General features: G+C 60.7%; 3 protein-coding genes across 7 annotated transcripts; 1 reads left to right on the top strand and 2 right to left on the bottom strand.

Annotated features, from left to right (window-relative positions):
- The first annotated feature begins 902 nt into the window (after positions 1-902).
- Positions 903-14,444, top strand: TNIP1 (TNFAIP3 interacting protein 1). Of its 3 annotated transcripts, none has more exons than XM_086621471.1 (18): positions 903-987; positions 6,418-6,588; positions 7,622-7,744; positions 8,047-8,129; positions 8,359-8,427; positions 10,285-10,476; positions 10,671-10,765; positions 10,844-10,925; positions 11,179-11,268; positions 11,477-11,542; positions 11,714-11,849; positions 11,934-12,058; positions 12,379-12,501; positions 12,826-12,951; positions 13,281-13,352; positions 13,519-13,701; positions 13,921-14,011; positions 14,377-14,444. In XM_086621471.1, the coding sequence occupies exons 2-18, from the start codon at positions 6,456-6,458 to the stop codon at positions 14,400-14,402; spliced, it is 1,815 nt and encodes a 604-aa protein (XP_086477597.1). In that variant the 5' UTR covers positions 903-987; positions 6,418-6,455; the 3' UTR covers positions 14,403-14,444. The 3 variants fall into 3 exon arrangements, with proteins under 3 accessions (XP_086477597.1, XP_086477596.1, XP_086477598.1); XM_086621470.1 differs by having other exon boundaries at positions 11,176-11,268; XM_086621472.1 differs by lacking the exon at positions 11,179-11,268.
- A 1,069-nt stretch (positions 14,445-15,513) lies between these two features.
- GPX3 (glutathione peroxidase 3) lies at positions 15,514-22,386 on the bottom strand. 2 transcript variants are annotated; one of them, XM_086621419.1, is made up of 5 exons: positions 22,225-22,386; positions 16,930-17,083; positions 16,669-16,786; positions 16,368-16,467; positions 15,514-16,276 (listed from the first exon to the last, which is right to left on the bottom strand). In XM_086621419.1, exons 1-5 carry the CDS (start codon positions 22,297-22,299, stop codon positions 16,055-16,057), a joined length of 669 nt encoding a protein of 222 aa, XP_086477545.1. In that variant the 5' UTR covers positions 22,300-22,386; the 3' UTR covers positions 15,514-16,054. The 2 variants fall into 2 exon arrangements, with proteins under 2 accessions (XP_086477545.1, XP_086477544.1); XM_086621418.1 differs by lacking the exon at positions 22,225-22,386 and adding an exon at positions 18,244-18,424.
- A 1,744-nt stretch (positions 22,387-24,130) lies between these two features.
- Positions 24,131-25,443, bottom strand: SMIM3 (small integral membrane protein 3). 2 transcript variants are annotated; one of them, XM_086621643.1, is made up of 2 exons: positions 25,410-25,443; positions 24,131-24,705 (listed from the first exon to the last, which is right to left on the bottom strand). In XM_086621643.1, the coding sequence occupies exon 2, from the start codon at positions 24,702-24,704 to the stop codon at positions 24,525-24,527; it is 180 nt and encodes a 59-aa protein (XP_086477769.1). In that variant the 5' UTR covers position 24,705; positions 25,410-25,443; the 3' UTR covers positions 24,131-24,524. The 2 variants fall into 2 exon arrangements, with proteins under 2 accessions (XP_086477769.1, XP_086477770.1); XM_086621644.1 differs by having other exon boundaries at positions 25,396-25,425.
- Between the last annotated feature and the right edge of the window lie 1,514 nt (positions 25,444-26,957).

Genomic DNA, 26,957 nt, shown 5'->3' with positions numbered 1-26,957 from the left:
GTAGCAGACACCTACAGAAAGGAGGAAATGTCAGGAGTACAGGCAAAGAACAAGCACCATGTCTGCTTACAGCAGGCTTTCTTTGCTTTATTTATATATATATATAAAAACCACCTTCCTTGTGGCAAAACCAACATAAGAAAGAAAATCAGGTAGCAAGATCCAAAGAGCTACGTGAAACCAGAAGGCGTTCCCTGTAGTTCTTGTTCCTCTCCCTGATTTCTGTTGTTCACAAACACACAATAATCGAAGCGGCAGCACAGAGGAGGATCCCTGGTAATAACCGCTCCAGCTGGGGGGTGTGATTTCCTTGTGTCACGTAACGCAGAGAACACAGACTCGGGGGGGGGAACTCTGCCTGCCCCAGCTGCTGAGGAGGAAAGACCCGGGAAGCCTGAGCGGGCCGCAGGAGCACGCCAGCCGCCTCGCCGGGGCTGAGGGAGAGCCCGGGACCACCGCTGCCCGCCTGCCAGAGCAGCCGCGGACCCAGGGCCGCCGCTCCGCCCCGAATAGGCTGCACAAGGGGTACCAGGGGTTCCCCGGCAGGCAGGCGCCCTGCCCGGGCCGTGCCCTCCCTCCGCCCCGCCATCTTGTCTCTCACTGAGCCCGGGGCGCTGCTGCCTGGCTGGGACCTGCAGCTGCCCAATGAGCGGAAACACCCTCGGGGCGGAGGCAGGCCGGCTGCTTTCATCTCCCGGGACCCCGCTATACCGGGCAGGTCCGCCGCGCAGCCCCAGGGAACCCAGAAGGGATAGCACCACACACAACACCTTCTCCACCATGACGAGGCGCTCACAGTGTTCCCCGCCCTCCTTCTTTATACCCTGCACTCCGCGCCGATTGGCTGAGGCGCCTGTCCGTCAGGCTGGGAATTTCCCGGGGGCGGAACCGCCGCCCCCCGTACCGCTTCCCACCGTGCTGGTGGCGGAGCGGAGCGGTACTGGTACCAGCACCGGCACCTGCTCTGCCTCGGGGGCGCGCTGGCAGGTGAGCTCGGAGCGGTATGGGGGCCTGCCGGCCTTGGGGATGAGGGGTCTTACCGGGCACCGGGTCGTGCCGCCCCAGCGAGGGGTCCCTGCGGTGGGAAGGGGCTGGCGGGGCTCGGGGCTCCGCGTTGGCTATCGCTGGCTGTTCCTGGGCTGCCGATTTCTGTGGGCGGGCGAGCGGGGTGAAACCCCAGAGGGGGTTGGGGCCGCGCCGCGCCATCCCCCGGGGATCCGCTCCAGACCCGGCCCGGTTGTCGCAGGTGGGTCGTGATAGTTGTGCTATGTCTCAGTTTCTTCTCTCCTGGGGCAGGGCTGGGGCTGCCGGCTCCCCTCGCTGCTCCCGAAGGGGCAGGGTGGTTGCGGGGGAGCCTGGGTTCGCCGGCGGCGGCAGTGCCCGGGGGAGGAGAGGAGGAAGGCTGGGAGAGGTGCTGGTGTGGGGGGTCCCTGGTGCCCCCCGCCCCGGGGGCGCTGGTGCCGCGGGCCGGGCAGCCCCGCACCGCTGCCGTACCCCGGGCCGAGCCGCGGGCTCGCTCCTCCCCTCGTTCAGCCTTACACAACCTCGGCGTTTCCCCAGGCCCACGCATCTGTCTCCTGACTATTTCTGGGCTTGCCGTCCCCCGTGGGCAGGGTCGGTGCGTGGATCCAAGCACCCCTGGTTGATGGAGGTGTCCGCATCAGATGCGGATCCAGAGGCTGGAATAGCCCGAGTGGCGATGGCAGCATCCTCACCTGCCTCTCCTCCTGCTTTGGGGAGGTGGTACACAAGCTGCTTTCCCATCTCCCCACCCTCAGTTCCAGACTAAGGCCCCGCTGAGGGCAGGGATAAAAAAGCTGCTGTCTCTCAGCCCTGCTTTTGGGTCATAATAGCTCTGAATGGGGCTTGGTGGGGACCTGGAGCCTCTCGGAGATCTGGCTGTGTCCCGTTCCTCAGTACCTCTGGGTGCCAGTTCTTCCCTGTATCAGGGAGGCCAGTGCAATCTTTCCCCTTTAGCTCGTTATTTCCATCTGCTTGGGTGAGTAAGACTGCTGCCACAAGCTCTTTTGGAGCGCAGATTTCATTGAGAGAGCTGGCAAAGGCAGCCGAAGCGTGCTGGAGCCAAGGGACCGGACTTTGAGCGCTGGGGTGAGTTCTGGAGACAGGAAAGCTCCAGCCAGGCACGTCCTTGAGAGCTGTGTCTGTGGTGAGGCGAAGTAAACAATAAGAGAAGAGGAGAGGCTTTTTGCAGCCTTTGGCATCGTTCCTGGCTCTGTAGGAAATCCCACGACGCCCTTTCGACCCGACTTACGCCAAACAGACCTCTTTAGCACAGGGCTGTGGGTTGTTGCTTGCCAGCAGCTGGTGCAGAACACTAGTGGGTGGAGAAAGCTGAACCATCTACTCCTGTGGCAATGCAGAGTTCATTTTAAAGCAACAATTCTTACGCTTTGGGCAACACAGGTAGCTTTGCTGGTGTCACTTTGCAGTGCCGCTGTCTTCTGCTGCATGGTTGTTGCCTGGCTGAAGCGTCCCAGATTGGACAGGAGCAGTCTGGGTTGTGCTGGAACTGTAAGGGAGAGTGGTTGTGCCTTGCTCTGCTTTTGAGTGTTGCATCAAGCAGCCATGATAGCTACTGAGCTCTACGGGGGGAAGAAATGGAGCAGGCAGCACGAAAACAAGATGTCTTTGCAGCAGAAGACAGGGTCTTGCATAAAACACTGCTGTGCTGCCCAGGGGAGCACCACCACCAAGTCTCACTGCCTGTCCTGCCTGCACTGGAGCTTGGACGTGTGGTTGCCCGTGTTTGTAAACCTGGCTCTGAATGGCGAGATGCCTTATTTTCCTTGTGAGCAAAGTCGTCAGAAGCAGGTTGTTTTGTGAAGCCTCGGTGGGAGGTGGGTTTCTCAGGTGAGGATGGGATTTCTGGCTGGAGCACATCTGTAACATCTGCTGCGTTTCAGATGAGGCTCTTGCCTTTCCCAGCCTCTCTCTGGATCTCACCAGGATGAGGAGAAAAATGCTTCAAGTGGAAGTTCAGACCTTTTCCCTTTGAGACCTGAGCCTTGCAATGCCTCTTTCTTCTTCTTTTATTACTCCCAGCCCAGTGGACTCAATGTCCAGAAACTCTCCTTATTGCTTCCTCCTAAAGCCAGCTCTGCTTTTGCATCCCTGCAAAAGAGACCAGCTCAGCAGGCCAGGAACAGTTGTCCCTGGTCTGGGGAGCTGCTGGAGCTCTGGAGAGGAAAAGAAACCAGGCTGGAGGCTGTGGCATTTTGCTGAATTCTAGTAAAATGTATAAACAAAAAAATTTTCTCCATAGTGTCTATCTTGAGTGACTTTTGCTTTTGCTCTGAGGAGGAGGGATGCCGGGGGCATAGCAGCCCCCTGGTCATGGGAAAACAATGCTGGCAGCCTGCAGGGATTTGCTTTCGTCTCGTGTGATACTGGGACAAGACTTGTGGGAATGTTGAATGCCAGGGTAAGAAAAACCTCATTCTCTTAAGAGCCAGACCGAACCCCCACCATGGATCACGGGATGGGAACTGATGGGCTGCCAAGCCTGCAGCTTCAGAAGGCTGGTCACTACCCTGGGGCTCACTGCCGACAGCAAACCTCCAGCAGTGCCAGCCTGCTCGCTGCACAAGATTTGCATCTTCCGCCTTCGTGTCTTCATCTGTTCGAGAATTTCAAAGCGGGAATTGTTTCCTTCTGCCGCTTCTGCGTGGCCGGCGTGGCGATGGCTGTGGTGCCATGGCCATGATGCATGGCAGGGAATAACCTGGCCGTGGCTACACAGTGCCAGCTCACTCCCAAGCTACAGCTGCTTAAATACCACCCTGCTTTCTTCTCTGCCTGGGAGTCTCCTGTGCCCTCTTGTTCTCTCCTTTGCTGAGTTGTCACAAAAATTTACTACCTAAAGGTCTCGATGCCTTGCTTGCAACCAGCACCTCCCACGGGTGACCACGGCGTCTGGCAGCCTCCGGGCACAGAGCTGGTGAGCTGTACCTGGGCAGCCACAGTCCATGGCGGGCCCCCAGTCCCCGGGGCTGTGAAATACTGTCAGATTAGCTTAGGAACTGTTGATTGGCAAAAAGAGAAGTGTTTTCTGGTGGTTCGGTGGTTTCTTCTGGAGTTTGCGGTAGTCATGTTTTCTTTGCGTTTCTAACCATCGTTAGGTCCTCCCCTGGTGTTTTTATTGAAACATGAGACTTTTTTCACTGCAAATCTCACCTTTCAGAACTCTTAAGGGGAAAAAAAAACCCAAACAACTAAACAAACCAGGACTGGGAACAGTGACCTGCTCCACCCTGTCCCAGGGTGACAGCTCAGTCCCAGTGGCTCTTTGCAGAAATGAGGCTGTTCCTCCACCCTGGGCAAACCTGCCAGGATGGGCTCAGATGCTGCAGAAACCCTCCCCTCTTCCTGGGTCTCATTTGCTGGTGAATTCGTGGCTGGTCCATGCTGCTTTCATCTGGAGATAGTTCAGTTCCTCCCTGCGGCTGCTGGTTGAGAACAGCTCCTGCCACCCTCTGCTGCTGCCTGTCTGGTGGGGTGCAGACCTTGGGTAGAAAAATCCTTGATAAAATTATGAGAATTGGGAATAGCAGAAGCTTTCAATGGCTCCATCCAGCTGGAAGAATATGGGATCACTGTGAGTGAGCTCTGCTCATGGGCAAGATGGTCAGTGCAGCTTGGGCTTGGGTGTTTGGTGCCACGTTGCTTTGCAAGCAGGGTTATGCAGGGGTAGGAGAGCTCCCACGTGTGCTGTGGGGCAAGGTGGACAGCCTCCTGGTTTGGGGTCTGGAGTGCAACAAAATGGGGGCTGGCATTGCAGCCTGCTGCAAATCTACATGGGGAAAGGCTCCCTTGTGAGAGGGCAGCTTGTCCTCACCTTCCCTGATCCGTATCTAGGCTAATCCCGGCAGAGGACACGGACAACCCACCGGCGGGTCTGCTCTGGGAGTTTTCCCCATCCCATGGTGGTGGGCTATGGGGGGATTTCACACCGTGTGTGCTGATGCTGCCCATCACAAGGACTCTGGCCTGGAAACTGCCCCGGTTCTTCAGCAGTTTCCTGTCAGCTGCTCCGGGCTCCAGAAATAGCCGCTGCTGAGCCTGCCTTGCTCCGCAGCTGGGCACCTCCTGATGGCACCACCGCGGGTCTGCCGGCTCCCCATGGGGGACCGCAAGCGATGAGGGGCTTGGTGGCACCCACAGAGGAGGAGAACGGTGAGACCTGCTGACGGATGCATCTCCCAGAAGCAGACTGCCGCTGAGGCCGTGCGTAATTACCTGCTGCCCAGGCAGGCGTTAATTGCCGCTCCAGTTGCGGATGTTGCCAGGTGGCAGCTGTCATCTGGAAAGTCCCTGCCGCTCCTTGGCAGGCAGGTCGTCTAAACTGGTGATCAGCCTAGATTGCTGGTGGCATGAGCATTAGTCTGAGGTTGAGACAGTTTCAGGTACAGGCTAACCCCCTTCCCCTTTCAAAATGCATCCCTCCCCCCCTACTTTCAGCACCCTCCCTCCCACTCACGAGCACCCAGCTGCCTTGGCTGCGTGGAAGAGCACTTGGAGGTGCCCATGGGTGCTCCTGTGGTGCCCCAGGCAGCACCACAGCTCCAGCTGGCATCGCCCCCAGAACTGTCTCAGCTGCTGTGCTGCTCCACTTCATAACAAACTGGCATCAGGGGGGATGTTTTTGATAAATTATGCTGTAATTCAGAGCAGCTACTTTATCACCAGCAGGAGATGGGCAAAACCTGGGGCCGGGATGCTGCTCAGCTGTCCTGGGTCAGACCTCAGTGAGGGGGAGGACTTGGGCCACCTACGAATGCAAGGAATTAAAAAAAACAAATAGCACACTGTGTGCAGGTGTTTCCTCTCCTTGTACTTTGCTCCTGGCCAGGCACACACCTGGCTGTTTCCTGTACTCCAATTCGGGAAGCTGTGCTATTGGCAGCTGGTTCTGCTGGCTGAGCAGGAGGGCAGAGCAGGTCCCTGCCTGGCTGCTGGGGCTTGTCCTCCCTGGTGCTGCCCAAACCACCTGCCAGCTGCAGACTCTGCCCCTCTTCAAACAGCCCCCTAAAAGTACCCTGCATTGAGCAGGATGCCCTGGTGACAGTGGCCAGGTCTGTGCTGGTGAGGCTGGATGCTCCTGGGCTGGGTCTCCATAGGGACTCCTGCACTCCAGGGGAGTGACAGCCAGCCTCGAGTGGGGGTGCTGGTGATGCCTTCTCGTGTGACACTTCTCATGGCCATGAGTCACCCCGGGCACGTTTTCCTTGAGCAGGGCTGAAGGAGGAAGTGTCTTCACCTGGGACACTTCTCTGCTGGCTGGTGAGCAGCACTGCCTCGGCCAGTGCGGGACCCCGGCCCCGGCATGGTCAGGACCAGGGGGGCCACGGTGCTGTCTGGGGTCAAGGGAAGGTGACACTGTGCTCTGTTGTCTTGCAGGGATGCCTGGCTGGGAGGTGGGTGACTGAACAGCAGGCATGGAAGGGAGAGGACCCTACCACATCTATGACCCTGGTGGGGGGACAGAGGAGAACGTATCCACGGCCTTTGAGCGGCTGGTGGAGGAGAACGCCCGGCTGAAGGAGAAGATGCAGGGGATCAAGTCTATCGGTAAGTGCTGCATGGCTGGAGGTGCAGTTTCGCCTTTGGGTCAGCCCAATCTGCACCCACCGGGCCTGGAGGTTTTCTTGCTCTATTTGGGAAGGAAGGTATAAGAAGTTGGGAATCTTGGCACTGGGGCAGCAGCAAAGCTCTCCCTATCCTGGGGGTCAAGCAGGATGTCTGAGCTTTTTCACACAGGGCTGCAGAGGGACCCAGGCTTTTGCTGCACCCCTGGGCTGCTTTATGGTGGGATAAGTGGCTGGGGGGGGGGGGGGGCGGGAAGGGCGAGTGATGGAGCGAGGTCAGCTCCCCAGAGTCCTGCAGCGGCAGCTCCCAGACACCGGCATCTGTTCTGCCTTTGATGAAAGCCCCCACCTCCTGCAACCCCTGTTGAGTCAGGGGCTTTTCCTGGGTGCTGCTCAAAGATGCCAGCATTGGGTGCTCCCTGCAATGGCAGCGACGTGCCAGCATTGAAACGCCCCAGCCAAATTGTGCCACCCGCTTTGTCCTCCTTGGCCACCTTCCCCTGCCTGCCCCCGGTTTTGCTTTCGGTCTCGTGACCCAGCTTCTGCTTTCGAGTCCCGCTTCTGCAGCCGAATTTCCACCTACCTCATGATTCCTGTCGCATCGCTGCGCCCCTACCTGGGACCGGGACCCACTGATGTGGGAGCAGCTGCCCAGGGTGGGGAGACAACTGCATTGCTGGTGCCAGACCTCCCAAGCCGGCAGGCCGGACCCCACACCACTTTAGGCTTAAATTCAGCTCTTCTGGGAAGCAGAGGAGACCTCTCAGAGATGCTGTGCTGCCTTTCCTCCTCCTGTAACCAGTCCTCTATGTGTCAGCATGGAGGACTGCAGCCAGTGAGCCACTGATACAGCTTTACTGTGGGATTTGGCCAAGAAAAGTTGTTTCTGAATGAAGAAGGACCATGCTGGACACTTCTCCACCCAAAGAAGGGGCTTGGAGATGGTGGATGGGGCTCTGCTGCAGAGCAGGCACTTGGGGAAGGGAGGTTGAGCATCTTTCCATTGCTCACAACAGGAGAGCTGCTGGAGGAGTCCCAGGTGGAGGCATCCAAGCTGCGGCAGAAGGCGGAGGACCTTGTGAAGGACAACAAAATGCTAATGGCGTCATCCTCATTGGAGGACCTGGTGGAAACTGGAGGTAGGAGCCTTGCTGAGGAGGAATAACCTGATGGCTCAGGATCCTGAGCTCAAGGGAAGGGAGAGGATATGAAGGAGACTTTCATGAGGGTTTCTCACAGTCCTCTGGTCTCCAGAGCATGTCAAACTACTGCTGTCCTCCCTTCTCCTGGAGGGAGGTTTCTGTCCCGTCCTCATAGCTGGGGTAGAACCACCCATCAGTGCCTGACCTCGTAGGTACCTGCTCTCTGCATCCCTGTGCCGGGTGGGGAGAGGCCCTGCTCTCCAAAAGGCTCATGGCTATGTCCTTTCCCCTCTCCGCAGCCGTCTGCCCTAATCCCAGCTCCACACAGGTCGCCCCGGGCAGCACCCAGCCGGACACAGAAGTGCGGAAATCTCCTCCAAGCGTGAGTCTGGTGAACGCAAGAGCTGGTGCTGGGATGGCTGGAGGCAGAGACCCTCCATCTAGTTAAAGCCAAAGGAGGCAACCTTTAGCCTCTAGAAATGGGGATAAATCTGAAAGGAGGGGTCAGCTTTTCCACTGTGCTCCCATCCCAGCAGTCCCTGCCTCCGTGCGGTGGGTGTCCTGGGTTGTCATTTCCCAGGGAGGCCTGACCTGTCTGCCTCCCCTTGTAGGGATCCTCCTCGGAGTTCGAGATTGTTGCTGTCGAAGCACAGGGGTTTCCCCAGGAGAGCGGCAGAGTGGTGAGCAGCCCTGGCACCGGATGTGGTGGGTGGTGGGTGGAGAGTCGGGCCCGTTGGTGTGGTGGTGGTACCAGGGGTGTAGGAGGATGATGAAGATGAGGAGACCTGGTCAGTCCACAGACAGGAGGGAACCACACAGTCCTGTGGCTGGTCCTCCCCATGTCTTGCTAGGACCAGAGGGCTCGGGAGCAATGGCACATGCACCCCACTGTGTACCGCTCCTCTCACCTGGCCCAGATGGGGAAAGGAGACAATGTGCACGCTGCCCTCCAAGGGCAAGGGCTCCCAAGTACAAGTGGCCTGGCTGGGCTGCCTGGACACGGGGCCAGCGAAGCAGCCCCAGCAAGATGGGGACACCAGTGTCTCCAGATGCCATGTGACAGTGACAGGAAGGGCTATGTAGACCTGAGGAGCTGTCAGTGATGCTCTGACACTCACCTTCTAACACCAGCACTGAGTAGGAGGACCAGCTCTCTTCTCCAAGCTCTGTCATTGCTGACAGGGTCTGCCCCAGCCAAGGCACCTCTGTATTCTCCATTTGGTGCCACCTGAACGTCTCCTTGGCTGGCACTGCCCCATCCTGTCCTGCTCTGGCTTTTCACATGGGAGGGAGGGGAGCAGAGATGGGGAGCCCAAGGGGGATGAACATCAGCTTGGATCGCACAGTGCCAGTGAGGAGACATGCTCTTGTTGCACATCTCTGTTTGCATTGGCCAGAGAGGCCCCAGGCGTCTCGTTGGACCCTCCTGGGGTGCAGCTGTGGGGCGATGGAGAATGGGGTGGCATCTACTTGGCGATCAGCTGCTGATCTCTGAGCCAAGTGATAGACCCATGCCCATAGCCCGGTGCTCCCAGCTGGGTTCGGGTCCTCACTGCTTCCCCTTGCCAGCCTTGCACACACCCTCCTTTGGCAGTTTCGAGGCTGTAAACCCCAGGGCCAGGGTGCCAGGGACACGCTGGGCTCCTCCCCCCATGCGGTGCTGCCCAGGGCGTTCTCATGGGTGGCTGGGTGAGTCAGCGAGGCTGGGAGCGATGCGGGCGAAGGTCCCAGGTCCCCTGCCAGCGTGTCCCACCTCCTCCCTGGCAGTACCACCATGCACTGTGCTGGGTTGCATTGTGCCCACGGTGTCTCCTAGGCAATGGAGGAGTTAAGCAGCCACCCCAGGGGAGGATGAGCCTGTTGGGGACACCCCTCCTGCGTGGGTGGGGGTGTGCTGTGACGATTGTGAGTGCACCCTGACCCAGACTCTCCCAGCCACCGTTTAAATCCCGTGCATCACCGTCTTGACTGCCACCTGGCAAAGAGCCTGGGTTCCCGGTGCCTGGCCTGCAGTTGCGGGCAAAGGAGCTGCAGAGCCGTGCCAGGGGGTGGGAGGAAGGAGGCGATGGGGGCTAGGGTAAGGCCATCCTTCATAGGGCAACCCTAAGCTCCCATGGGCTAGGGCATACATGGAAAGGACAGTCTCGGGAGCTGGGATTTCTAGCCCTGGTGCCAACAGGGAGAGCTCGGGGGAAAGAAGGAATTGGGGTGGAGATGCCTCCATTGCTATCAGCGAGCTGGTAGCATGGCCTGCTCAGACTGCCAAGGGGCATGGGGAATACATGGGCTGGGAGAGCTGCTGTAATGTCCCCATCCACCCAAGAACTTGGTGTCCTATGTCCACCAGCTAGGAATTAAACCTTTACAAAGCTGACACAATTTTTCAGCAGACCAAGGGCTGTTGCAGGGTCTCTTGGTACTGGCCCAGCTCCACACCATGGCCCTGTGTGCGTGACTAGGCTCACCTGCCCCGCGAAAAAATTTTGCAGTGCTCCTTAAACTGATCTGACCATGCTTCATCTCCTCATGGTCCCCAGGACTTGGAGCAGCTGCCGAACGAAGACTCCAACCTCCTGCCGCAGCTGCAGCAGCTGGAGAGCACGCTGAGCGGCTGTGCCAAGGAGGCCAGCAAGGACCAGGTCTTCGTACGCATGGGCTACATGGCCTCTGAACTCAAGCGCCTGGCCTCCAAGGTGCACAAGAATGAGCAGAGAACATCATTCCTGCAGGTGAGCAAGGACTGGCTGGTCTCTTTGTGGGGGTTCCCCTCCGTTTTTCTTTTTTTTTTTCTCCCCATCAAGTCCCTCCTGTCCACTCTGAGGTGGGCACCCGCGTCTCTGCCAGGGCTTGGTGGGAGGTGGGTGGCCAAGGAGCCTCCTGGGGCTGGCCACGGTCCTCATGCTGCCGGCGTTTGCCCCCCCAGACACTGTGTGAGACGCTGCACAGTGAGAACAAGGAGTTGCGAACCAAGCTGGAGCAGGACCTGGAACAGAGAAACCAGGCGCTGGAGAAGCTCAGGTGAGGATGGGTGGTGGGGAGGGAGACGGAACTGCCCTGGGTGCTTCTTCCCGCTGACCCGTCCCTCCCTGCCAGCAGATGTGAGAACCAGGAGCTCCGGAGGATGGTGACGCTGAGCAGCCAGGACAGTGGGAAGAGGGAAGTTGGTGAGCAGCAGCAGGTGAGGAGGCAGTGTAACCCTTGGAGAGGGCTGGCAGGGAGGCAAGGAGCCCGCTGACATGTCAGCAAATGTGGCATCTTTTTAATCAAGCCCCCAGTTTGTCCCAGTGTGACCAGCAGGAATTCTCAGGGTCTGGAGGGGGTGGGGGAGGCTGTGGGAAGGGAACTGGCTTGTGTTTAGCCGGCCTCGGGCACAGCCTCTGCAAAAGCCCTGAGGGTCCCCATCGTCCCCCCACCCCGTGCGCGTCCAGCAGAGCGGGGCCGCGGCGGAGAAGGCGCCGGGCAGAGGAGAGCTGGAGGCCAAGGAGAAGAAGGTGAAGATCCTGGAGCACCAGCGCAGGGAGGTGAGGACCAGACTGGGTGGGAGGCGCTGGCAGGAGCAGGGTGGGAGTGGGGACAGGGGTGCAGAGCCACAGGGAAGTGCCACTGGAGCCGGGATCTCCATCCAGCTGATCCCCAAGGTGCTTTCAGGATGGGAGGCTGCTGGGGACTGCCGTGGCTGGCTCGGGGCAGGGGTTGGGCTCCCATTCAGCCATCCCTCTCTCCCCACAGCTGCTGGAGGTGAATAAGCAATGGGATCAGCACTTCCGAGCCACGAAGCAGAAGTACGAGCAGAAGGTAAGGCCAGGTGACCAGAGCTGGGTGCTCAGGGGCCATGTCTGCTGGGTGCCAGCTGGGAGACTTGGAGGAGACTGGCTGTGGGGGAAGGTTTTGGGGCTGTCTGCACCTCCTTCCCTCCTCGGTGTGGGTCCTTCCAGGCAGATCAACATCCCTGCTCCCTCCTGGCAGGTCACGGACCTGCAGCAGGAGCTGGCTGAGGCCCGCAGGGCATTGACCGAACTGGAGTCTGAGCGGGAGCAAAAGCAACGGGATTTCGACCGCAAGCTGCTCCTGGCCAAGTCCCGGATTGAAACAGAGGAGGCAAGTCCCTCGGGAAGGGGTGGTGGGGAGCTGCTGGCCCCATCGCCCTGCCCTGGCTGATCTCCCATCTCCTGGGTCCTGCAGGCAGAGAAGGAGAGGCTGGCCATGGAGGTGAGGGACCTGCAGCAGAGGATGCGATTCCTGCAGGAGCAGCTGGCTCCAGTCACCAGGCAGCGGGAGTACCAGGAGAAGGAGATCCAGAGGCTGAACAAGGTGGGGGCCAGGGCACAACCCCTCCCTGCAAAATGTCTTTTATGTTCTCTAGCCCCTTCTCCTTTCTCAAATCTAAAACTGACCCTGATCAACTCCTTCCTGCCCCAGATCTTTGCCCAGGGGGCAGCTTGTGTCAGATGGTGCCCACGACATCTCCATAGGCTCCCAGGAAAGGGGGCCTGGGGGGATCTGTGATCCTTCTTGCTCTTCCCAGTTATACCTGCTTCTCATGCTGGGCATGTGCCTGTGGCTCTCTGGAGATGTCATGGGCAAAGCACCTTGCTCTGACCCCCCTCCCTGCTCCTCCTCTTCCTCTCCAGGCACTAGAGGAGGCCCTGAATGTCCAGGCCTCACCACCACCCATCTTTGCCAGTGCCATGGAGCCAGCCGGGAAGGTGCCGCAGCAGGAGCTGCTGACCCAGAATGAGCTCCTCAAGCAGCAGGTAGGGCAGGATGGCATGGCTCTTTCTCCTGGAGAGGTGGGGAGGGAGCTACATGCCCTGGGACCCCCCAGCAAAGAGCCCAGTGTGGCCGGGAGCAGCCCAGCATCCCTAGCCAGATGTCTGTGCCACAGTGTTGGGGAGCGGGGACTGAGTTCATCATCTATGAGACCTTGAGCTGGACCAACCACAGCTACCATGTCAACCTACCTGCCTGGGGCTTGGTGTAGTTGGTGGGGTCAAGGATTGCAACGCAGCGAACGAGGGTGCTTGGGGGACAGGTATCTGCCCTCAGCCAGGTGCACTCACGCCCCTCCCTCCTGCCAGGTGAAAATTTTCGAGGAGGACTTCCAGCGGGAGCGGAGTGACAGGGAGAGGATGAATGAGGAGAAGGAAGAGCTGAAGCAGCAGCTGGAGAAGCTGCAGAAGCAGTTGGTCCTCTCCAACAACCAGGTGAGCAACGCAGGGCACCCCAGGAGCCCCACGTCCCCCCCAGCTACATCAGAGGTACTTGTCCCCTGTGTCATGGTCCCTGTACCCATCTCAGAGCAGGGGCTGAGGCAGGACAGCAGGGCTGGAGTGGTGGTTTTGCTGCTGCTCATCACTGCTAGAGCATCTCCTTTCACTCTTCTCTTCCTCCTGCCCCTCTCCTGGAAGTCTGATGGCAGGGAGGGGGTGGACCGGTGTGGGCATTCCCGCAGGGCATTGCAGCATCCCCTGCCTCACGGACAAGGGGCTTGGTGGGGTGGGCTGTGCACTAACCCCCCCCACCTTGCTCCCAGCTGCGGGCCTCGAAGGATGACTGCCAGAGGGAGAAGGAGAAGCTGAAGAAGCTGCTGAAACAGCACAAACAGGTGCGGACAGGGGAAGAACCCTTCCCAGGTGGAGGGGCTGGGGGCTGCAGGCCTGGCCCCAGCCCCTCATCCCCTGTTGGAGGGGCAGCTCTGAGCCAGGCGATGGTGGGGGTGGTGGTGGGCTGCCCTCTCGGCACTCCCCAGCATCTCCCTCGGCTCCTCGCAGGCTTCTGGGGAGAGGCTGCATGCTGAGCCACTGGGCCCTGCCTGCCCCATGTACCAGTACCAGTACAGCCCCCCTGTGCCTCACCCCATGTACCACGGCTTCGACGAGTGGCAGCAGATCCGATACCCGCCAGCGATGCCAGGCGAGCACACGCCAGGACAAAACTTCCACAATTTTCCCCCGGTGAGTGTCTACCCCTGCCAGCACGAGGGTCCTGTGCAAGCGAGTCTGGGGGCTGCCAAGCGAGTGGCTCCTCCTGAGCCACTGGGCAGGGAGCTGAGTACACAGGTCCTGTTGGCACGTGAACGCTCGGCCCTCTTCCTCCCCCTCCTCCTCCTCTCACCCTGGCAGTCGATTCACATCCCTGGTAATTTGCCATTTCTGTTTCTTCTCCTCCTGCAGCCCGACTACGCCTGGCGCCCGCCCTGCGCCATGGCTCGCAGCCAGAACGCCCAGGCGGTGACTGGGGTGAAACCAGTCCCCAAGGATTTGGGTAAGGCTCAGATCCTTGGCGAGGGCAGGGGCCCCGTCCTCCACCCTGGGAGCCCCAGGCAGTTGGCCCAACACTTGGGGAAGGGATGAGGGGTGGGATACGTTGCCAGGCGGTGGCCTTTTCCCTTCAGCCCCCTCTCTGATCAGATGAGGGCACAATTCTGTCGTGAGGTCAGTCCCTGCTGCGTTCTCCCCACTGTCCCCGCAGCATCCAAAGACGGTGTGAGCCTGAGCCCCGGCAGCCCATTGGGTTACGGCAGTCAGCGCTCAGGGGGAGCGTCCATCCCATGGCTGGCATCCCTCCCATGGGGCTTGTCTGGGCATGAAGAGCTGCGCTCACTCCATGCCACCCCTGTTGTGTTTCAGAACAGGCAGGTCCTGGATTGCCCTAACACCATGGACTGGCTGCACTGGGATACCGGCAGAAGAGGAGTAGGGTGTGTGTGTGTGCCCGTGTGTATATACCTAGGAGCTTCCTCCAGCTGCTGACGCGTGACGAACATGGCCGCAGCCATGGCCTGGAGCAGCTCTGCAGCACGTCCCCTGGGCAAGGTGCAAAGGAGGGACCCGAGGTGCCATCGTGGCGGTGGCCAGCACAGGGTCAGCCCCCCACGGCCGCCCCCTTCCCCGTGAGGCATCAGGCCGGGTGTCGCTGTAGACCTGCACCAGGTCTTCAGTGAAGAGGAGCCAGCGTTTCCCAGGAGCTGCCCCGATCTGGGGGCTTTGCCGTGGGTCTCGGCGCGGTTCGGCCCCGGGAGCAGGGGGTGACAGCGGTGGGAAATCCCGCGCTTGCAGGCCGGGTGCCTGCCGCAGCCACAGCCCGGGCTGAGGGTGGTTGGTGTCTTTGTATTTATTTAAGGACTGAAGTGTAGCTGAGTCTCTCTTGTTTTATCCTGCAAGCTGCTTCCTCGCAGAGGGGGTGGAACAGGAGACGGGGAGGGATGGTGGGGTGGCTGGTCCCTGTGTGCTCAGCTGTAGCCATAAGACACCCAAGCCCTGCGCGGGTGCCCCAGGATCTATTGACCAACATGTATGCCCCCCACGTCCTGCCCCCCCAGCCTTTGCCAGGGCAGGAACACCCCTGTCATCCCCCCCCACCCTGCCTTTCCCTGCAGCAATGGCCTTGGGGCTGGTTTCCACTTGCACAGAGCAAATCTTGTTCCAGGAAAACAAGTCTGGAGGGCGGGGGTGGGGGGGTGAAAAACAACCACACAATCCCAACAACAACCCTATTTCTGCAAGCATGGCGGAATGATGCCCTGGAACGCTCCTTGCTGGAAGCTGGTCCCTGCTTCCCCTCCCTTTTGCCCTCCTGTGCTCTGCACCCACACACACGTACACACCCCCTCTCCCCAAATGCTGGGCTGGTGATAAATCCATGTTTGCAATTGCTCAGAGGGGGAAGGGGAAAAAAAAAAAAAGTTTCTCCAGCTCCAAGCCATCCATCCCTGCTGTGCCCACACACACACTCTCATCCCCCCACCCCTGACCGAGAAGTGGGGCTGCACGTTTGCAGAGCCTTTATTTGGCATTTCTGTGGTGGGGGACGAGGGACTGACCATACCCAGTGGGGAGAGGAGCACATCTGTGCACTGGGACCACGGGCAGCTTGAATGCACTGAAGAGCTGCTCCATGCCTGGCAGGATCAGGCCAGGCCCACCCCAACACGGGGGCTTTCGGGCCAAGCCTTCATGGAGATGTGGTCTTCTGCTCTGGGGGCGGCCAGCCCCTGCATCCCCCCTGCTGCCCAGCAAGGCAGGATGGCAGAGCGGGGGGCACAAGGAGGGCAAGCTGGTGGCCAGGAGGAAATGTCACTGCTGGGGGTGGAGGTGGGACACAGGATTATTGGGAAACATCCCCCTCCCATCACTGAGGTCTCTGCCACTGGGTTATCCAACCCAGCACCCTGGCCAGAGGGTGCCAGAGACAGGAGCGATGGAGGGGGGAGCATGCCAGCTCGCTGCTGGGGAGCATCCCCACAGCAGCTGGGGGGGGAAGCGGGCAGAGGGGTGAAGCCACTTTTGAGGCTGGCAGCACCAGCCTCTACTGGCTCTGCTGCTGCCGCCTCTGCTGTTGCCTTATGTAGGCGATGATGTCGTTCTTCACGACGGCGATGTTGGCGCGGTGGTACCAGCGCATGACAGGCACGCCGTCGGGGCCCACCAGGAACTTCTCGAAGTTCCACTTGATGTCGTGGTTCCGCAGAGGCTCCCAGAAGAGATTCTTGGGGTTCCCAAACTCTTCGGCCACCGGAGGACAGGCGTTCTGCAGTGAGGGGCCAGCGCATCACTGCCTTGCCCCATGAAAAAAACAAGCTGGGTGCTGCCCCCTCATCCCCCCTTGCTATGGCACCCACCTTCAGGAAGGTGTAGACCTTCTGCTCCTTGGCTCCGTTCACATCCCCTTTCTGGAACAGCTGGAAGTTGGGGACGAAGCCCCCCCCTGGCCGCACATACCTGCAAGGGGAGGGTGGGCAGGGTGTCATGCAATGGGCAGCTCTTGGTGCTGCACAGGGACAGTGGGGGAACCCCAAGCCTGTGATTTTGGGGGTCACAGCCAGCCAGAGCTGCAGCCTGGGCACCCACTGCCTGTCTGGGGACCCCAGCTCAGCTTGGGGTGGGAGGCAGGCACCCCGCAGCCCCCACCGCAGTACTCACTTCAGTGCAGGGAGGATCTCCGAGTTCTGGCCGGGTTCCTGCTTCCCAAATTGGTTGGAGGGGAAGCCCAGGACAACGAGCCCGTAGGGCCCCAGCTCATTTTGTAGTGCATTCAGTTCTGTGCAAGCAGAGCCAGGGACAGGTTAGCAGGGACCAGGCTCACCCCCCACACCTCCAGTGACCCTCTCGGAGTGTCCCCAGCCGTGTCTGGTCCTGGGGAGCCTGTGCCCCTGGGGAGCCTGTGCCCCGCGGGACCCTTACCAAGGTACTGCAGGGTGAGGCCTCAGTACGTGGCCACGTTGACAAAGAGCACCATCTTCCCCACATAATTCCTGAAGGGGATGTACTCGTCCCCATGGATGGTCAGGGCTCCATAGTCGTAGATGGTGCCCTGCACCGAGTCGTAGCATTTCACCTGTGGAGCGAGGAGCATCCCATAGGATTAGGCTGGGAGCTGCCAGCCAGCCACCCCACTCACCCACTCCACGGCCACCCACACCCACCAGAGCAGTGGGTCCAGCCCTGGCACTGGCGGAGATGGCAGCTGCCAGCATTGTGTCTCCTGCCCCGAATGCCACTGGCAGCAGCCAGGCTCCAGCGTGCCAAGGTCACAGTGGTGGGACAGGCTGGCTTGTGCACGCACATGCACACGCGCGTGCACGGATGTGCTCACCCAGCCAGGGAGGCTGGCTGCAGCTGGAAGGATGTTTATCCAGCCGGGGTGAGGCAGGACAGCGAGAGGCTGGAAAGCAGCCTGAGCTGGCGTGCCAGCACGTGGAGAGACTAGCCCTGGCCTCCTCGGGGCCGCAGGACCCCACCACCCCTGCACCGACTCCTCTGGGGCAGGGGCAGCCGGGGTGCCCAGGAGTGGCACCGGCTGCTGTGCCGTGGCCAAGCCAGGCCCAGGCAAGGAGGGATCAGGGATCAGACCCTCGCAGGGAAGGGCCAGGGTGGAGCAGTCTCTGCTGGTGGCTCTGCAGGGGTTAACCCAGGGGACCCTATCTCCTGTTCCCATCAGGGGACCCAGACTCACCCAAGCGCCACCGAGGGGCTATTTTGGGAGCTGGCAGGAGATAAAGTGGCAGGGGCTCTGCCCGGGGAGCTCAGCCTCGGTGGGGCCGGCGGGATCCCGGCAGCAGGGCTCTGCTTCACCCGCCCGGGGTGGGGGGGCTGGCCGGGGGCTGGCAGTCACCTCTGCCCGCCGGGGTGTGGGGACACAGCGGCCCCCGCACCCCCCCAAACACAGGCGCACCCCCCTGGACACTGTACATGGAACAAAAGCCCCATGCGCTGCCACTATAGGGTCACTGGGGGGGACAAGGCTCTGTCCCCCTCTGTCCCCAACCCCAGGACAGCAATTCTCCCTTCGCAAGAACTAGCTCAGCAAAACCCCCGTGATCCAGGCACCGGGACTTGGGGGGGGGGGAGGTGGTGTCACAGGGCCACAGTACCCCACTCCTGCCCCTGGGAGTTCTGCAGCGAGCCTTGGGGACAGGTGGGTCCCCAGAGTCCTGCGACCCCCCCCACCCCTCCCCGCAGCCCCCTTAGGGTCTCCCCCCCTCCCCCGCCCCTTACCTTCTCCCTCTCCTGGCTCTGCCCCGGCTGGACGAGCCCAGCCAAGAAAAGGGACAAAATCCAGGCGTTGCAGGACCAGCCCCCCATGGCCGGGGCGGGCGCGGGCACCCTCCTCGCACCCCGGGGGAAGAGTGGCGGGGACGCACACACCCCTCCCTCCCTGTCGCCTCCTGCCACCTCCGAGCCCAACAGCCGAGAAATAGCTGCTGGGCTGAGCGGGGCGGGGGGGCAGCCAATGGCCGGGGGGAGGACGGGCCGAGGGCTGCGTTAACCGTGTGGGCCCTGGCACGGACACGGCGGCGGGCGGGGTGGCCCGGGAGGGGTCGGCGGGGTGGCGGTACCGTGGTGGCACCTCGGCCGGGCAGGGACGTGGGACCCCCGCGACCACACGGGGCAGCAGCATGTGCCCAGCGTTTATGCAATGCGTTAGATGAGCCAAGGACCCGCGGATTAAAGCCTGCGAGGTGGGAGAGGTGCCAGGCTGTGTCGCAGGGCACTCAGCCGGGGTGACATCCAGCCTCGAGCGGGGTCCTGGGACCCGAGGAGTGGGGACCAAACCGTTCCAGCAGCATCCCCGGGGAGTTCAGGCTGGAGTCCGGTGTCCTCCCCTCCCATGGCTGTGCTGCTCAGGGGAGCGGAAGGGTTAATTAAGCTGATCTCCTTTGCAGCCCAGCAAATTAGGGTGCTCCTGGAAGCAGCCCTGGAGTAGGGTCCCTCCCGGTGGGGGACCTGGAGTGTCATAGCCCCATGGTGACCCCGCTGTGACCAAGAGCAGGGCACTGCTGTCCCTTAGCCCTTGGTGTCCCCAGGGGCAGGAGTTTCCAGGGCCCTGTTTGCATACCCCGGGAATGCAAACATTTACCCTGGGCTGGCTCCAAGGCAAATATCCATGCTGAGGTGTAAATTTTCTGAAATTGCGAAAAAAAAAAAAAGTTTGATGGAAGAATTAACTGGCTGGAGGGTAGCTGGGGAGGCAGCTGCAGTTTGGGGTGGGTGCTGGCCTGGGATGAAGGGCAGGACCTGGGTGGCAGTGGGTGAGCCCTGAGGGGGACCATGGGTGCCAGCACGAGGTTTGGCTTTACTAGAAAGCAGGGTCAGCTCTGCCAGCGTGCTGTCACAGAGCTGGCTGCCAGAGATGCCGCCAGGGAAGGGGAGTCGGGCCATGGCCTTGGGGGAGGCTGGGAGCAATCTTCCATCCCACTATTTTTGCAGGAACGCTATGTCCTGGGAAAGGCTGACGTTGTCAGGCTGGAAGTGCAGCCTCAGCTGGTGTGGGAGGGCTGGGGGTCGGGTACATCCCCCAGGCACATGGGGAACCCATGGAGCGGGAGAGCTGCAGGTCCCCCGATCACAAGCAGCGTTTCCCAAAGCTATTTAAACCTGCACGGCTACTGGAGAAGTGCCTTAGCCCTGCACTGGCATGGGTCCCCAAGCTGTTTGGGGTGCTCCCCCAGGTCCAGGCAAACCGCTGAGATGCTCAGCTGCTGCCTGGGGACTGCCTAGAGCCCAACACAGCCTGGCTGGCCACAGGGATGCTCCGGTCACCCTTCACAGATGTGGTCGTGAGTGGATTGAGGTGGCTCCTTTTCAAGACCAGAGAGCCTGTGGGAGCCAAAACCTCCCCACCCACTCGACCCTCCCCACCCACTTCCCAGGCTCTGGGGAGATTTGGGGCCACGGGGCTGCAGCTGCTGGCCAACACATTGCTTGTACCTCGCTGCATCCTGCAGCCAACAGGGACTGTTCCATGCCCAGCACAATGCCACACTCCCCGGCACAGCACTGTGCTCCCCAGCCAGGTCACGCTGCTCACCACGGCCAGGGCTTGATCCACCTCCCAGGACAGAGCTGGAACAGAGCTGGAGAGCTGCTCAGGGCTCTGCTCCCTGCCCCGCTGGTTCCCATCATGGGAACAGCCACACACTTCTAATTATATCCCCTAATTGCCTACATGGGGCTTTTGTGGCTTTCCCATGGTTAACAGGGACTTGGGGGCCGGGAGGAGCAGTGTGGTGGCACAGCGTGGTGGCGCAGCATGGTCATGTCCCTGCCATGCGCAGGGAAAGGCTGAGCCACTCCTGAATTGCTTTTTCCTAAAAACAAAATGAAAAGAAGGGGCCCATGTGTCCAAGTCCCCTTTCCTTGGGTCCTGGCGCTGAATTGGCCTTGGTGGAGGTGGAGAATGCGGGAGGATTTAATGCGCCACAGTTGATAGTCCCCATCTCTGTCACTGAGCTTGCGTGGGACTCTGGGCATGTCACCCAGTGTCCCTGCCATGCCATGCCATGCCATGCTGGAGGCAGCATGGGAGAGCCAAGGGTGCCAGGGGCTCTGGTGAGACTATTTGAGGGCAGCATGCCACTCCACCCTGCCCGATGAGGGTCCTCCACCCCAACCGACAGGCATGCTGGGCGGGCTGACCCTCACACAAACCTCCCTTCTCGGTTGTTTTTCCACCAGAGTCTGGCTGGAGCCAGCCCCCGCCTGCTGCAGATGTTTGGCAAGAGTCCCGGGGCGGGAAGCCAGACACTTCCAGCCCCTTGGCCGCCATGCTGCTGCTGCCACTAGCCACCTTGGCTGTGTCCGAGCCATGGGATGGGGGCTGTAGACACCTTGGGCCAGGCTACAGGGCCATAGTGAGCAGTGAGACGGTGTACTGTTGCTGGCTTGGCTTGTCCCAGAGCCAAGAAAGGAGATTATTCCATGCAGGGTGACAGGAATGGTGCCAGCAGCGTGCTGGGTACGGTGGCGAGGGGCTTGGGCAGCGGTAGGCAGCATCACCCCAGCTGGCAACGGCACTGCTTTCCCTCTGGCAGCCTGGCACGGCATCAATCCCGGGGCAACCTCTGAACTTTTGTTCTAGGTGTGCTACAGGAGGCGAAAGTAAAACAAGCTCCGCCAGGCAAGAGGCCTCAGCTCCCCTAGCACCAGGTTTCCCCCACGCTGCCGCCTCCACAGCTTGCCTAGCCCTCACCACCCTGCCCCAGCCTGTGTGCTCCCACAGGCACTGTCCTGGTTCAATGGCAGCCTCCCCGCTGGGCATGGTGCCCAGTGCCCTTTAGAGCAGAGATCCCCCCTCCCCGAGTGCCCCCGCACCCCCTGGGCAATGGCTGCAGGAGCTTCCCCATCCAACATCCCCATCCCTTCCCCTCCCAGGCAAAGATTTGCCCCCTGCAGAAACGCCCCTGGCCCGTTGCCCCCCACCCAAAGGGCACAGGGGGACACAGTGACCTGCTGCTGCCCAGCAGGGGAGGGGAGATGGGTGGCCGTTGAGTGCTGCTGCTCTCCCCTCCAGCACAAGAAGCCCCCCCAAGCACTCCGTGCTCCGACTCCGCAGGGATTCGCTCCTCCTGAGGCTGGGGAAGGACGAGCCCACTGGCCGTGGTGTATGTGGTGTGCTCCTGGAGACCCCACTGCAGCCTGGAGCAAAGAGGCTGGTCTGGGACCCCTCTGGGGCCACAGGGCTTGTGTTTGGGTCCTGTACCAACAGTTGCTCCAGGTGATGCTTCCCCCACAGCACCCAAGATGTTTGGGGTCAGCTCCTGCTGCACAACCTTCCCGATGAGCCACAGGGTCCACAATGCCCTGTCCAGCCAGGATAAGGCAGCTGAGCTGGGCACTTGTGTCTCCGGCATGGCTCTCATCGCTGCCCAGAGGCAAGGTAAGAGCCAGCATCCTGCATCTCCTCCTCCCCGCCGGGGCTGCCAGCATCCACCTCCCCCAGCAGCAGCCCCCACAGGCTGGCAGCCAGCTCCCACCGTGCTCCGACACCCACCACGCTGGCCGGGAAGCACCCCGGTGGATGCTGAATCACCTCGGCTCCTGCATCATGCCTGCCTGCTGCAGCGTCACTGCTGCAGGACCCGTTCTCCAACAGGCAGGAAAAGGCGTTTTTCCTCGGCAAAACGCCACGTAACCGCCACCTCCGAGCTCCAGCACTGTCCAGGCACTGAAGCCAGAGCCGTGAGGGGATTTGCTTACCTTGATCAATCCTGGAGAAGGAATTTCCAGCTCAACAGTGCACATCAGTCTAAATCCATCCCCCCCCATTTTCATGCTTTAAAAACGTCCCGACTTCTCCCTGCTCTCCCCTCACTGCCATTTTGCTCCATGTAGTTTGTTGTTGTCATGAGCAAACCCGTCTTTCCAAATGCCTTTCCTGGAAATGTTTGCCACGGGCTTGAAACTTCCCAGAAAACTCCTACCATGAAAGGAAACCTCTCGCAAACCCCCAGCTGCTCACAACAAAGGGCACGGAGAGGTGAGAACAGCCACCGGGCACGGCTGCGGGGACGGAGGGGTTTGCGTGCTTTTCCAAGGGTGTTTTGCTCCAAACTAGGCTTCCTTCCCAAACCACTCCAATATTTGTGGCTTTTTCTCTATTCCTCTTATAGACAAGCTGCTCAGCTCCGGTTCCTGGTGCCAGATGCTGCTGGCTGTCCTCACACCCGATGGTGTTCCCAGGGAAGGGACACCAGGGTGGAACGTGGAGGGGAGGCAGAGCTGGGAGTGCTCCCACCGAGCACAGCTGTAATCTTTTCCAGCTGCCGCCGCACCGGGCCACCAAGGGAGGGAGAAGAGGGGAACAACAGGAAAATAACTCTGGTTATTTGCCTCAAATTCTGCAACTCGAGAGGGGAGAGAGAGACAACAGCTCAAAACAGAAATTCACGTCTGGGCCAGGCAAGGAATACGTGTCGGCTCCCTCCCCAGCACAATCACAGCCCATGGCTCCAGCACAGGCATTTCTGCTCCCCAGGGGCTCCATCCTCGTGCTGGACTCCCTCTCCGGGCTGGGAGGCTTTCCCTCAAGGTCCTGCTTCCCTGGGAATTGTCCAGCCCTCCAGCCCCAACACCAAAAGCAAACCCAATGCTGGTTATCACAGATCAAGCCGCACAGGGATGGGACACAAGGTTTCCAACAGCGTGGGGCTGGTTGCTCTTTCCAGCAGAGAAAATGGGATTTAAACAATTCCAACCAGCGTCACCATAGCATTTCCGCACATCCCAGCCTGATTCATCTAATTATTCATGACCTTTCTCACCATGAGTCACCAGGACGCCGTTTCGGTCCTGAGACTCCTGCCACACGCCAGAGCCCAGCACGAGGCTGGCGGGGGAGAGCGATGCTGGTCACTCGAGCGGGAGAAGAGCAGCTGTCACCACTGTCAGAAAGTCCCTGGGGATCCTTCCCGCTCGCTGTCTGACAGTCACTGCCACTACCACAGCCAGATTTGGGTTTGCACCCCTGGAGCGTGGGGCCGGGCTGGCAGTGGGCCTTCCATGGGGCTGAAATAACCCTGGGGACCTCGATCCAAGGCAGTGCAGGAGGTCAGCACCGAGTTTCTGGAGAGGCTGCAAAGTATCTCAGATCCTGCACACAGGCACCCGGACACCATCCGTAGAGAGGACAGAGCTACACAACACACTCACGTGTAGAATAAAGACCATTTATTTCATAGCAAGGGGCAATGTAAGAGCTTACATGGTCCCTTGTCACTGCCTGGGCACGAACCCCTCTGCTCCTCCCGCTTTGCCTGCCCAGGTGAGGGGTGCACAGACCCCCTCAACGGGGCCAGGGTACCAGGTGAGCGGTGGGGGCCCTCACCATTGGCAGGAGCACCGAGTGCAGCTGGCGTGCAGGCTGGCAGGAGCTGCCCATACTCCTCTGCCGTGCGAGACCCAGAGAAACTGAGTGCCCCATAGGGTTTTCCTACAATTTCAGCAGATAAGTGATAGAGGAGAAGCTGGTGCCAGCTGCACGTCTTCTGTGCAGCCAGGACGGGCTCTGTCACCAATGCTTTTAGCTGAGTCTCCACATGCACAATCAGAAGCCACATCCATCTTGCTTTGATCCTTCTTTCCCAACCATTCTGACCACTGGGACTTCAAGGAAGAAATAACTTTGCCGGACATTTCCACTCCTTACTGCTTGCCTGGGAGGAAACGGGGTCACCAGCAAAGGTGAGACCAGCCTGCCTGCCTCATGGGGAGTGAGTCGTTTCTAGCTGGATACATCTGCAAAGTTACACATCTCCTCACTGGTGCCCAGGCTTCCATCTCCTCAACGGTCCCCGTGAGCGCAGTGGGTAAATAGGAAGCAGTGGGTTCATCTGGCAAGACGGGCAGGTGTCCAGGTGCTGGCCCACCCCAGCTCCTGCCAGTCTCTCCCGAGCTCTCAGGGTGCATCATTGGGCTCTGCGAGGTCCCTGGTACAGAGTCCCGTGGCTGTGGCATCCTGCCCGGTGAGCCAGCCGTCCCTCATCGCCTCTGCCGCAGCCTCACACGATGCCATTGCGCGTGGGGTGAGTCCGTACCCGGTAGATAATGACAGCGGTGGCTGGGCAGAGCACCAGGGCCGTCATGATGAGGATGGTGGCCAGGATAATCAAGACGATGACCCAAACATCCAGGATGTGCTTGGGGAGGGCGGCAGGACCTGTGGAGTCAGGGAGGTCCATCCTGCAAGGGAGAGGCAGAGGGGTGATGGGGTAGCACCCTCCATCCCTGCCATAGCCATGGGGGCTGGAGAGCCAGAACTGCTCCCATGGCTCCGAGCACCCCGCTGCTATCCGCAGGGAAACGCCCGCAGCCGCGTCCAGCCTTGACCTCGGGCTCCTTCGAGAGCAAAGGGCTTTGGTAAAAGCTTCCTCGAGAGGCCACAGGATTTATAGCATGCTTTGATGCAGCTGGATAACAGCCCAGGGAAAAACTTCCCTTTTAATTGCTACCATTGTTAAAGGAGCTGATAAAGCAAATCCACAACCGGGCATCCCGCTGGTCACTCACGAGTGGGGAAACAGCAGGACCAGGGCAGCCGGAGCCCCCCTCGCTCTGGGGGAGCCTCGCACCTCCTGCCACCCCCCCTCCTCCTGCTGAGTCACGGAGTTAATGGCTTAATTAGCAGCAGGGCTCGGGGCTGGGGAGTGGGCACTGCTCCTTGCTGCCCTTCCTCCGCCCTCCACGGGTCCCGCAGCTGCGCTCCCTCCGGCCGGGACGCCGAGGGACACAACCGGGGGCACCGGGCTGAGCCCCCCGTCCTGCCCGCAGCCGCCCCACAGGATCCGGCTGCCCGGGCGGCGGGATGAGCCCCCGCCGCGGGGGAGAGGCGGCGGCAGCAGCCCGCCCGCCTGCCCGCCCGAGCCCCCCTACCTGCGCCCCCCTACCTGCGGCGCTGCCCGGCCCCGGCTCCAGCTCCAGCTCCGGCAAGAGGCGCCGGCAGGATCCCCGCCGGGGGAGGGAGCCTCCGCCCGGCCCCGCCCGGCCCGGCCCGCGGAGGGCGGCAGGGGAGGGGGGACGGAAGGGAGAGGAGGGGGAGGGAGAGCAGGCAGGACTTATTTTCTTCACCAGGTTAAAGTGAGACCACGCTCCAGCCTGTCCTCCCCCAGGATGGGGTCCCACCGGGAAAAGCTGTCTAGAAGCCAAACCCAAAGGTCTCAGGTGCCAGGGAGGTGCCATGGGGTTATTTCATGGCATAGAAGCTTAACAAAGGGCTTTGGCTTTGCCCCTGCCCCATTCCCCTGCTCCCCATGCACCCATCCACCTTCAAAGCCTGGAAGCAAAACGACCGAGTGCCTCCATAAAACTCCAGCAGGGAGGCACCAGCCAGCATTCCCCGGGGCTTCAGGGCAGGGTTGATTTACAGAGACGCGGGCAGAGTGCATCTCCGGGGAGGTGGCAGACCTTGGCCCGCCAGCTGGGAACAGTGTTTCCACTGCATGGTGGAACATTCCACTCCCTTGGCGATGCTGAAGGGTGAAGCCAGCAGCGACTGTTCCTGGCTGGCCCAGGAATCAAGGTGGGATGCTCTGATTTTCCTGCTGGGACACAAGCTTGGTGTCACCCGCAGCAGGACCCGAACACTGAGCCTTTCACCTCTGCCTTTCCTGGAGAAACCTGCTGGATTGTGGATGGTGGAAACCACTACCATGTGCTCTCAGACACCCCTGGCCTGGCTGTGGTGGGCAGCCTCCTCCCTGCCTTCCCAACAGCGCGTCCCTCTCCATCTGCTGCTGTCGGATAAAGAGCATGTGGGGTTTTTATCACGAGCAGCAGCGGATCCTCATGGGTGGAGGTTTCCTCTAGAGCTGCATGGGCAAGCGGCGGGCAGAGGCCAAGGACTGACACCAGGCGCTGCGTGGGCGCAGATGTATCGGGGAATGACATGGCAGGCCAGGCTGTGAAGGACGCTCGGGCAGCACGTCTGGGAGCGAACTGGAGGTGGTTTGCTGGTGCAAACTCTGCCCTCTGGACACGCAGCGCAGCACAGGATGCAGAGACCTCACACTTTCTCTGCTCATCCTGCGACACGGGGACGTTTGTCGTGGTGGTTTGTCAGGCTCCATCTCAGTGACCATGAGAGTACAGAGAAAACACCTCTGGGGCGTGATGTTTGTCACCTTGTGGGTTCAGAGGGGAACGTGGGCAGCGCAGCGAGCGCGAACAAAGGCTCAGGGAAACAGGAAGAGCACAGGAAAAGCTGTTGCAACAGCTCTGGCACGTGTGAAGCAGCCGGGCTGCCCGCAGCCGCCGCGCGGCTCCCTCTGCCAGCCCAGAGGACCGGGGGAGCACACGGGTGCCCTGTGCCCCAGCGTACAGCCTCACACGGGGGCACGGGGGAGAGCCAGGGCCCCCGCTGCGGGCCGAGCCGGGGCACGGCTGCTCTTCCGCCTGGCTGCGGTCCCGCACGGTCCCGCTGCAGCCCAGGGGAAGCC

This window comes from Tauraco erythrolophus, chromosome 16, assembly GCF_009769465.1.
Source record: "Tauraco erythrolophus isolate bTauEry1 chromosome 16, bTauEry1.pri, whole genome shotgun sequence".
NCBI lineage: Eukaryota > Metazoa > Chordata > Aves > Musophagiformes > Musophagidae > Tauraco > Tauraco erythrolophus.
This window is presented reverse-complemented; position numbering and strand designations above follow the sequence as displayed.